Source organism: Protopterus annectens, chromosome 8.part0 (assembly GCF_019279795.1).
Source record: "Protopterus annectens isolate FY-2018-M chromosome 8.part0, PAN1.0, whole genome shotgun sequence".
NCBI classification, from domain to species: Eukaryota; Metazoa; Chordata; order Ceratodontiformes; family Protopteridae; genus Protopterus; species Protopterus annectens.
This window is the reverse complement of record NC_056741.1, coordinates 761,677,514-761,690,119: the sequence shown is the minus strand read 5'-3', so window position 1 is coordinate 761,690,119 and position 12,606 is coordinate 761,677,514. Positions and strand designations below refer to the sequence as shown.

The window sequence follows — 12,606 nt, the reverse complement described above, 5'->3', positions numbered from 1 at the left end:
TGCTGTCTACCTCACAGAACATGGCCACTCAAGCTGTAATGTTATATTATGACCAATAAAGTACCTGCATCCCTAATTGTTGTAAGGCGTGGACGTTTTTTATTGGAAAGTAACTAGATCTTCTCAACTACTGTTGTGTTCACAATCTGTAATAATCAGCAATATAGACGAGTTGGAAGAGGGTTATCAAAACCTGAAAAATCTAGTAAAAACAAGTATCTTAAGCATGTTCTTTAATTTGTATGTTTGTATGTGAAAGAAAGAAGAAACATTTTATACAATCCTTTGGTTTCGGAGGTTTGCCCACAGGCACTTTGTACAGCATCATATACTTTGGGTGTATGCGTAAGTTTTTGTTTACTACAGGTTTTCTTGTATCATTTATGTTCTCTCTGATTAACTGATATTCTGAATAATAATCTGTAAATGCAAATAATTGTTTAGGAATTATGCCTAAGTAAAGTAGGTTTATCATAACAGAGTAAACACACTAAAACTAAATATAAGATGGAATGAAGTGCCACTCCATAGTTTATATGATCATGCAAGTCATTTTAAATGCATTATGTATTTTTCTTCCAGCTCTTTCCAGATGTATGGGAGTGAATTCATTAAATAAAGATGTGGTGGTTCGCCTTGGGGACAATGTTACACTGAGCTGTGATACACCTACTAACTGTCCAGTGGATTTGGAATTCTCGTGGCAATATGTTGATGACAAATCTCTAGAGGGCACTAAAAATAAACTTTCTTACACCTTCCATTCGGTGCAGATAAAGGATGAGGGTGCTATTTTATGTAAAACATACTGCAACATAAATGTAGTGAAAGAGCAAATGTATCAACTTTCTGTTTATTGTGAGTATTTATTTATTTATTTTCCTTTTTATACATTTATTAGAGATTTTGGCTGTATTGCATGCAAAATAAATCTATAAGAAGAGTTTTGCATTTAGCATCTTGTGTTATTTGGGGGTAATGCAGCTAAACCCTCACTTTTACACTTTTATGTTGTTGTTTACCTAATATACATACCATCTTCACACTGCTGTACTGGATTGCTCCTCCCACTGTACTCCCAAGACCGCAGCCACTTACTGTCCATGATATATAAACGGGCTGCTTCTGTCTCTGATGTTTTGGCTTACACCCTAAGTTTCGTCTACTTGTCATGTCATCTGCCCTGGCATCGGACCCTGGGGTGGGAGAGGGTCCAGTCAGGTTTTCTAGGCAGTACTATCAGAATGTCCCTTATCAGTCACATTCCCCAGTTCTACCCACTGTAGTGATTTCAAGGTGAACACTGATGAAAGTATGCATCCAAGTGAATAATAAAAAAAAACGTACTTTAAGTTGAGATTCCTGCAAAACTGCTTATCTTCTGTATCCTTTTGCCTAAAAAGAAAATCTAAAAGTCTGAAATTCCTGACCTTTCTATATCCTGCAATGTTACAGACAATAGCACAAGGGCTGTACCAGTTAGCAATCCACTAAGTACAATTTAAATGTCTGTAATTCTCCATCACATATTAATCATCATGCTATACACAGGTTTTTATACCATTTCTTTTTGTTCCCTTTCAGAAAATAAGTTGAAGGATGCAATCAGCAACAGAGAGTAGGAATTCAGATTGCATTCACAGTTAAGAGAAGGGTGGTGGGCAGCAATATCACCCCTTCAGATAGTAAAGCAACTGAAGTCAGGGTGCAGGATCGGAGCACTATGTCTGTCCTCTTCCTTGCATAGTGCAATAACACTGAAACATTCTGAGTGGGAAGATGGAGTCAGTAATCAGAACAGGAAGGGTGAGAGAATAAGAAACAATATGCTACACATACCTGTTCTTAGATAATGTTTTCAGACTGCATTTCTCAGGAAAAGGTTTATTGGAAAAACTTCAATGTGAATTCTGCATCCACATAATGCAGACAGCTGTATTAATAACATGTAATTGATATTCTTGCTAAAGCATGATTAGAATATATAGACTGGAACTGAATGTATGCAATACAGTGTATATAGTCAATAACTAATTTGTTATAGAAGGGGAAAGGTAAATATTCTGTTAAAGAAAACTAGTGCTTAATGTTGGGATTATTTCCCCTGCAGCTTTTCCCAGCGAGCCTGTGCTAAAGTGGAAACATCCCCTGGTAGCTGGACAGACCGCTAGCATTACATGTGAAGTTTCCAACGTCTACCCTTCTGAACGAATGACAATTACACTAAGTAAAGATGGGATTTCTCTAGAACCCACACATTCCACTCAAGAGGGAGACAGTGATAAACCGGAAACCATAAGCCATGACTATGAATTTGTACCAACATCTGAAGATAATGAAAAAAATATCAACTGTAATGCCTCCTTAGATTTTTCAGATAAGGGACATGGTAACATAGAAAAAATGTCTCTGCCTGGTAAGTATACATATCCAGAATAATATCCCTCTTCCTTTCATGGACTTCTTTATTGACAAATTTATTATTTATTTATTAACATTTCAGACTGATGTCTTTGTTTATTTATTTAAAATGTATTTATTAAAATGATGTGTAAAAGTAGTCGAGAGAAATTTAAAATATTTTTTATGTTATAATAAATTTAAATTATGAATATGGTAACAATCAATGAGCTATGAAAGTAATCCATAAACGAAACATCATTTACAAAGTAAGTGACTATTCAAGAGTTGCCATATCCATGTTAGCAATGTAGTTATGTAGTTGTCTCTGACACTATATATATTCTAACCAGCAAGGCACATGTTCAGATGGCATGAGTTTACAGTAGTTGGCACAGTGGCACCAGAAACAAAAAGTATTCATCCCTCAAATCCTGAACACTTTGCACGGCATGCTAACATTTGTATTATTCAGGCCAGTGTTGCTTCAGCTGGGCTGCACAGTCTGCTATAGCAGCTGTCAGCCCACAGATGACTGCTAGCAATCAGACTGCTGGTGCTTCTGCATTCCTTTACTCTTAGCATATAATGAATGCTTTTCCTTGTACATCTTATGTTTCCAGGCCTCTGTGGTTATCTACATGGCATTATGTGATTTAAAGCTACAGAAACTACACTTTGCAAGTAAGAGGATGTATAACACATCTGACCATGCTGTAAGAATAACATGCAATGAATCTGCTATGTTGTCAGTTACAGGGCATCTGGAATCTGTAAATGTAAATTGTAAATTGTAAATGCCTCATAGGGCTACTAGTAACATAAGTTCTCCTTTTAAGGAGAATAGAAATTATGTAAAGCAATATTATCCAATAATTGTATCCAACTGTAGACATGCAAAGTACATAACTTACTTATATACTAATAGGAGAAAATTAAAATTTCACTTGTTATTATAAAACATGCATCTCTCTTACCTGTTCAATGACAGGGGAATGTTGGAGCCTACTTAGTTTAAAGTACTTCTTGTTACCTGAGGTGTAGAATGTAGCTTTATCCATGTCAGCACAGTGCTGGGAGATGCACATTTTGTAGTGATGCAGCGCTCTTATTTTAATTGCAACAGCTAGTCTGTCAGACACAAAAGCAAACTCCAAGAACATTTGCCCTCCTTCCATGATGGTCACACATTGCACCAATGTCTTTCAGCAAGTCAAAGTAATTAGCACACTGCCCAGTAGCCTGCTCTGTAGAAAGTGACACTGGCAATGCACTGATAGCTGCATAATTTGGTTGCACATCTGTCACCTCGTGATCATCATGCACCATGATAAATGTATGGTGTCAAGCAATACTGTGAACTATAGTCTCTGGTGCACTTGGATCTTATCAAACTGCAATGTCTGCAGCACAATAGCACTGTATGCCTTACATATTTATAATGTGCAAGGTGCTATAGGGCATATGTAGTGTGCATCCTGTATTTTACATATGGACACATATCTGGCCCATGTGCATAGAAGGAGACATTAGTACACAGTGTAGATAATTAGGGTTAGACTATTACACAAGAATAGTCAATGTAGATCACAAAAATGTTAAACTCTGTTGTCTTATCCATTAATGTATAGCTTATTTCAGCTTTTGTAGTTCACAAAATGTCACAGACACAGGGAATCTTGGCACATTATGGGTCAGTGGGTCAGTGTGGCCTCCCCATGCATACCCATGCATTTATGCTCTCTCAGTGCCTTCTGCATGTAAGTAACAGTTTGACCTGTGTGTGTGTTTGGGGGGGGTGAGGAATGGTTCACCTACATACCATTTTACCACTATTACACAGAAAAGATCAGTCTATTCTTGTACGGGAGCAGTTCAGTGTACTTTTTAACTGTAATTTAATACAGTATCAGTACACAGACTAAATACACAGGAGACCCATGGCCTAATTGTGATAGTGGGTTACTCATGTTCTGTATCTCATTTCTACATGTACTGATCACATTTTGCCTGTTTGGTGTTCAGTAACATATCACTTCTGCAGCCATGTTATACAGGCTAGGATTTAAACTTCTTCCTGCATTTTTCATCAAACATACCTTATGGATGAGTGGCCGTGAACAGTTGTATTCAGGAATGCTGGGTTATAGTCTATAGAAAAGACACACAGCAAAACAGACTGTGTGCCCTCGATATGTATGCATGATAATTACTCAGATTGCAGACACAGAATTTCTGTGCACCTCATTTTAGAACATATATTAGGAGATACTTTTACTGTCACCCTAAGTTGCTCAGCCATACAATGTGTGTGCTGACATCTGAAAAGTGCACAAAGTGCTTTGGAAAGGGTATTGCATCCTTGAGCACACATAGACACATAGTCATACTGTACAAATGCAAGCAGATAGCTGTATACAGTGTGGACCATTGTGGCTAGAACTGGATGCAAGAGTGGAAAGTGCACATCAGACATTTTCTAAACAGTATTGAGCTCATTCATTCCAATTAGTGCAGATTTGAACATTACTTGTGCTATGCACTATGTAATTAACATCAGAAAAGTATAGTATTTACTTCTTTACTCAGAAAGCCCAACTTGGTACAAAGCCAATTTGCAGCAGAGGCCCGGGAAGAAACACAGACATGTCTTTGTAATGTGGGAGGAAACCCACACAGATGCAGGGAGGATATGCAAACTCCACACATGAGGCACCCCAGTCAAGAATTGAACCAGCAAACCTCTTGTTGTGAGGCAACACAACCACTGCACCACTGCACTGTCTGTTGCATTGCTGCATTATTACAGACCAATGTCAGGCTGTACTTATATCAGTAAAGCCCATTCTTGCCTGACTGTAATTATTCATGCTGTGTAGCTCATTTCTATATATACTGATCATATGGTGCATTTATTTACTTTCTGTGTTGAAAGGTGATCAAAAAAGATTTTTCTGTAAATGAAGCAATCACAAAATAAGATTTGAATTTGTTTTTAAAACTGGCAATTACAGTACTATGTGTGTGCTTGTGCCTGTGTGTGTCAGCTATGACATGTGGGGAGTTTGCATTTCTGCCTTTAAGTGATGAAGAGAATCATTACAGGATGTTTATTTTACTTTCTTACGTGAGTAAAAGTCATGGTGGACAGTCCATGCAATTGCATTATCACTGTGCAGAGAACCTTCTGATAATATTCATATATATATATATATATATATATATATATATATATCTTACTTCATTTCAGAAAGTTGTCAACAAAGTATACAAAGCTGTGTCCTTTTTATCCCATATAAATTACAGGCACATTTTAAAAATATTCTATCTATGGTAGCTTCAGCTTATCTAGACACTATTCCTCCTTTCACATATTATGTCATACTTGCACACGTATACACCCTTACATACAGACACACTGAATTTAGTAGCATATTACTGCTGTAATAACACATTCTCAGTTAACCACTTCTGTTCTATTGGGCTAGGAGCATAAAAGCAAATTTATAAGGTTACAGCAATGGATAACACAAATACACTAACATATATATATATAGATATATATATATATATATATATATATATATATATATATATATATAGATATACACACACACACACACACACACACACACACATATATGTGTGTATGTGTGCGTGTGTGTGCCTGTTTATGTGTATGTGGATTTCTTCAACATCTTGAGTTGAAATGTTCAAGGTCTTCATGTGTAACTTGATGTAGGAGCTATTGCTAAGCAAAACTTGAATCATTCTACACCTGTGATACTTCACAGATGTGGCTCTATTCCATGAAATTCCATATCCTTTGGTTAATAATGCAACAGACCTCTCCCAGCATAGTACAGCTGAACTAAAAGGACTTTCAAACTGTAATGTGACATATATCACTTTGTTTTGTTAAGTTTATTGGATCTATAATAAAAGTTTTCTGAATGGAAATACTAAGATAGATGTGCTAATTGTGTGCAAATAGTAATTCATAATGGAGAAACGCATTTAGCTGATTTCTTACTCGTTTTTTGTTTGTTTTTAATATAGATTTGTCAAGAACTACCAGAGTGCCTACATCTCTGTCTAAAAGTAGCACGATTCCAGGTAATAATGCAACCACTTGAAAATGGAATATAAAGGATTTCTTGGAATATTTGTGTATCTGTAGTCATAGATTTACAGAACCCAGTGACAAACCCAAACAAGATAGCTGTACAGAAATATGCTAATACAGCAACATTGCTTTGTCATTGTAGCTCATCTGTATGCATACTTGTTGAAAGGTAAATCACTTTGGGTAGTGGGAAATCAGAATCGGTATTAATGAAGAAAAGATTCTCTGATGGGACACTATGATTCTCTCTTTAACTTGTGCATTAAAACTAAAATGTGTGTGTGTGTGTGTGTGTGTGTGTGTGTGTGTGTGTGTGTGTGTGTGTGTGTGTGTGTGTGTGTCTGTGTGTGTGTGTGTGTGTGTGTGTGTGTGTGTGTGTGTGTGTGTGTGTGTGTGTGTGTGTGTCATGTTCTCTAATTTGCTTTAATGTAAAATTTTGCACTGGCTGAGTTGTGTGATTTTTATGAATGTTGCTATGAAAATGTAAAATGTATCACTATGTGTATTATAGTCATAATACAGCAGATGACTGTGGGTTCTGTATGAATTAACTCACAGTGAGGTGCAGTTTCCTCCTGAGGTGAACACAGTAAACATACTTTGTTCTAAGAAAATTGTACTTGTAACCTACACTTGGGTGATATACTACAGCTACTATTCCATAAGGATGATTTTATTTGTATATAGTTTACCTTTTCAATTATTTTGTTTCATCTGAGCTGATTTGTTAGGCTACATTCCCAATCTGTATATTTTCAGTCTGGGCGAGTAGGTGGGTCCATCTTGCAAAAATCATTGGAGTTATCAAGTTTAAGTCATCTAAGTCAGCTGAGATTTTAAAGTATTCTGTTGCTTGACTTATTCTGCATAACACTTTCCATGATATTCTGCATTATATACAAACTGTAATATACTTAGGTTTACCATATACTTTTTGGTGGAGTTAACTCATTAACACCTCTGTACTATGGAATGTCACACCTCCAGTAGCAGGCAACATCCTTACAGGCCAGTGCATTTTCTAAAAATCAAGCTAAAAAATAAGTTAAATGAATATAAATATTTTGTAAAATATAAAACCTAATAAAAAGAAATATACAACTATGTTATCATTGAAAGGCTTCTTAAGTGAATGGATTCATACGTTTTAAATCATAATCCATACCAAATCAGAATTATACCTTTCTCTAAAGTTTTCAAACATAGTTGTCCTGTCTTGGAAACTGTACAACCTAAACTTATATTGTTGCTGCACTTTTGTTAGAGCTAAGCTTTCGCATGACAGCAATACATACCACTCTGAGTGCTTACATATAAATATATTTACAGAAATACGAAAATTTAATTTTATAATTAGCAATAGAAGTAATTCTAAATGTCTCTCAAGATGTTCAGCTTAAAATGTAAATATTTGTGATAGTTTTCTTCAACATTATCTAAGGTTTCACACATGCAAGTGTTTGTAAGTTACTTGGTTTTGGAAATGTTAACTACTTTTGGAAGTATTGCATATACTAGTGAACAAATAGCAATATCTCCAGTATAGTGCACTATTAGTGAACATTAACAGGATGTTTTAGCTTTTTCAGGTGTAAAACATGATTGTAAATAAGAAAACAAATCACACGTGATAAATAATGATTAATATACCCACAGCAGGATGATGTCCTTCTCTTCCCATGTTGCAGTATTCATAACATGAGGGATTCTCTGCCAAGGTGACCCCAATCTTTACTCGTATCTTGCCCTTTCTATTACTATTATTGGGAAGTTACTTACTTAGGGAAGCCATCCTTAAAAATGTCTGAACATCATGATGGATATTAACTGGGAGTATACAAAAAGGTGATAGAGGTTTGAATAACATGTTTTGCACTATATTACAGGTACAGATTTTTATTTTTACAAGTATTGGCTTGATGGGTTGTAATATATTATTATTTATGTATTTGTAGATTCAGGCAATACATTATTTTTTATAAATTTCACTGACAGCACTATTTTTTAAAATCATTTCATTGTTTTTAAAGTTGTAGATGAAAGACCATTGTGTCACTTTGGAGGAATGTGTGTCATCCACTAAAAATGCTAGAACGACTTTTGTGTATGTCTCCCTGTACTAGTAAAATGTGATTATCTGTATAAACTCTGCAAATCATCTTTGAACCTATTTAATGGAACGGAAAAACTACTGTGTTTAACTCTGCAAATATTTATTTGTCAGCACAAAACAGGAGGTTGTTGTCAGCCACTGTCAGTTTTTCCAACCTTGCAGCATTTACCTTGGTTATTAGAGCTGTGCTTTCCCACAACACCTTGCAGTATCACACACACTGAAAGTGTAAACTACTTCAGGAACTATCACCAAGCAAGTTAGACTGTTTTACATCTGTGCTATATCATAAGTATGGGTATGGTTTTGTAAATTCCATTACTTTTGGGGTACCACTACAATATGGATATGGTTCCGTAAATCCCATTGCTGTTGGGGTACCAGTACAATAGGATTGTCCCAACATCTCATTGCTGACCTAAGAAAGAGCTTTCAAACTTAAATTCACCTTCATTATTATGTTTGTTTGGTGATGTCTGTTTTATAGTAAAAGTTTGAAAATATGGTACTAAGGCAGTTATATTAATGATGTATAAACAGCAATTAATAATGGAGAAATGACCTTCCTTGATTTTTTTTATTCTGTTTCTTTTTTCAGATACAGTTTCTACAGGAGCTACCACAGTGCCTACAGCTCCATCTAAAATTAGCACCATTCCAGGTAATGACACAAAAGCTAGTTCAGTGGGATATAATGGATTTATTGGCATATTTGTATAACTGCAGATGTAAACTCACTGACTGTGGTACCAAGGCTAAGGGGTGGGGCATTTATATAGCAATGTGCTTCTGAATAATTATGACTGTGTTATTACACATCAGCAGAATATATGTTTTATTGGAGACTAAATCACTTGAGGAGGTGGTGAGAAAGGAGTTCTCTTACTGAAGAAAAAAAAAGGCATGATTTTTACTGACCTGGTGCTAAGAATTTTACCTTAGTGAGTACTTTGAATCTAAAATGCATGAGTGTGCGTGTGTTTCCTCTGAAATCTGTGATTACTTCTTATAAAAGAAGTATCAGAAATGTGACTTTCTTCAATGCTGTTACAAATATGCAATGTATAAGAGTATACTAAAGCAATAATACATAATGTGGATGTGAGTTATGCATGAATTCATTCATGAGGAAATTGGGTTTACTGCTGCAATGAAGCTGAGGGAATAACTTTGACACAAGAGAATTTCATGTTATCCTACATCTGAGTTATGTATTATAGCTATTATTCCATGAGAACAGACTTATTTTTTGTATTGCTTACTATTTGATTTGATTCTTGTTTCACTTCAGCTGTGTTATTAGGCAATATCCCATGCTGAGGCACAGCATGCTAGGTCAAGGATTAGAGTTTGTACTCTCAACATCACTATGGCTGACTTGCTGCTAGGGATATTCCCAGGCCAACTGAATGATGTTATTTCTATGATGCATCACAACTATGGATAGATTTAAGGAAATTAATTTACTTTGGTTAACAACACAACAGGCTTTTACCAGCATATCTGTTCAACTAAAACAAAAGTTTTCAAACTTACGTCATCAGAATTAGTATGTTTTAAGGTAAAGTCTATTTGGTTTATAAAAAAAGCTTGGGAATGTTAATATGAAGACAGCTGCAGTAATGATGGTAGTTAATTTCTTATCCTTTTTTAATGTAGTATATTCAGAAAGTACAGAAGTGCCTACGACTTTAACTGAGAGTAGCACCATTCCATGTAGTATAACAACTGCTTGTAAAATGTAATGAAATAATTGTACTGTTATACTATTTTATGTATAGTGGTAGATGTACTATCCAAGCATGAGGGGTGAGGAAGATAGACAGGAATACCACTGAAGAAACATTACTGTATTATTGTTCTTTTTTTAAGCATATGTCTTTGGAAGGTAAATCACTTGGGAAGGTTGGAAAATAACTGTGGTATTAATGCAGAAACTGATGTGGAAGACTTTTTTATCAGACATAATATTATGATGCTATGAATTTTACCTTAACTGCTGCATTGAACCCCAAAGGTATACATGCGTGTGTGTGTGTGTGTGTGTGTGTGTGTGTGTGTGTGTGTGTGTGTTCTTGGCAGAATGCTTGTCCACATGCTGTGTGTGTGTGTGTGTGTGTGTGTGTGTGTGTGTGCTTAAGATTCTGAAATTTGCATTTTCTTCTTATATAAGGCTTTAAAATGGCTTAGTTGTATGATATTATTTTCAGTGTATATTAGGGCAATGATACAAATGTAGAGGTGAGTTTTGCATGAGTTTACTCAAGGTGAATACGGATTATTCCTGATATGATTTTTTTTTATTTTTGTTTTATTTATTTATTTTTTTGGCCATTGCTGTTTCAGGCCCAGTCAGCTCCACCCAGGCGTGACCCTCACAAGTCTCCTATTTATTCCCTCACATGATCCCAGCCAGGAGGATCAACTGCTGGAAGAGCTCCAGAGCATTTTTTTCTCCTTTGCATAGACTGGCCAAACAGGACTTATAGGTTTGCTTGACAAATGGAGTGAGACAGGTCAGGAAGGAACCATCATAATGTGGCTCTCAATACTTGTTTCTTAAGTCCAGCATGTGACTCACTGTGTGCTGACGCCATCTTCAAGTTTGTAGACTGTGGGAAGTAGCTTGAGCATGTGTTATGACCCTGGACCCATACGTTCGCTATGCAGTCTCAATTCCTCCTGCCCACCCCACTGGAAACAATGTTTCTGAGCTCCAGCCTCCAACAGAGTGCTTGCACATGAGTTGTCTAACAAAATCCCTCCCCTCCCCTTCAGTATAGGTACATCCATCCTCTTTACTGATGCTGTCAGAAACCTGAGCCATTAAAAAACTCAGGACATCGGACTCCTGTAATGGACATTGGCCTCTGCCACTTGGCAGGCACTCCTGATTTGAAGTTCATGAAGTAAGCATGCTTTGTGAATAGAAAATGTAATGTATAACCTACACCTGGGAAAGGTAGCTATTATTAAATGAAAACATCTTTATCCTTCAGTAATTTTACATTTTATTATGTTACACTCCTGAGTTGTAAACTATCATGTCGGAAGTACAGCATACTATCTGTTAGGTGACTAATCAGATTACGTACTCTCCATCTTGTGGCTGGCATGGCAGTTATGTAATACTAAATGTCAGCTGTGATCTGAAGATACACTTTTGATTGAATATTCTGCATAGCATTCTCCCTGGTGAACTACATTACACAAAGAAACTATTATTAGTTCAGTTTTATTATATACCTGGAGATGAACTTTAAATAACAGGTTTTGCACAGCATTATAGTTAACAGATTTTATTTTTAAAGTGATTGACTTTGCAGGTTACATTGTATGGCTGATAAGTGTTTCTATATCCAGGGAATAAACAGTTTCTCAAGAATTTCATTTGTAGTGGAAGTCATTTTAAATATTTCTAAAGTGCAGATTAATGGCCATTATGTCAGTGTGAGGTAAGGGATAGAGGGAGTGGGAATGGTTTAATAGTTATGCTGTTTACCTCAAAAGCACAACGTGCAAAGTTTAATGCTCACCTTTCACCACTGACTAGTTACTTTGCTAGGCATATAATTATCTACAGACTATTTAGTGTGAAGGTATGTTACATACTGAAAATGCTTGATTAAATTTTGAGTGTTTGTGTGTGTGTGTGTGTGTTTGTGTGTGTGTGTGTGTGTGTGTGTGTGTGTGTGTGTTTTCTCCAATAAACTGTCCTTATTTACATACTATGCATAGCATTGGTCAGCTATTTATTGGGAAATCAAGGACTAGTGTATTTTAATCAAGGGATGCTCATTTTAAATAGATGCAGAAACTTAACAAAATGCAGTTTGCCATCTGCCCATTGTTCACTCTTTACATCTTGCAACATTCAGTGCAGTTATTAACACTGTACTTCCCCCAAACTGTCATTACTCCACATAGATAAAGATGACTAATCAATGGTGTATAGCCATTATAAATG

The 12,606-nt window shown here is 35.9% G+C and overlaps 1 protein-coding gene across 1 annotated transcript in view; it reads left to right on the top strand.

Moving 5' to 3' along the window:
* Nucleotides 1-582: 582 nt before the first annotated feature.
* The window catches only part of LOC122809028 (vascular cell adhesion protein 1-like), a gene marked incomplete at its 5' end in the record, with an annotated part of 36,094 nt that continues 24,070 nt past the window's right edge, over nucleotides 583-12,606 (top strand). The window contains 4 exon segments of the mRNA XM_044080230.1: nucleotides 583-858; nucleotides 2,111-2,416; nucleotides 6,460-6,516; nucleotides 9,238-9,300. Of these exon segments, the coding sequence (XP_043936165.1) occupies nucleotides 583-858; nucleotides 2,111-2,416; nucleotides 6,460-6,516; nucleotides 9,238-9,300 (702 nt within the window).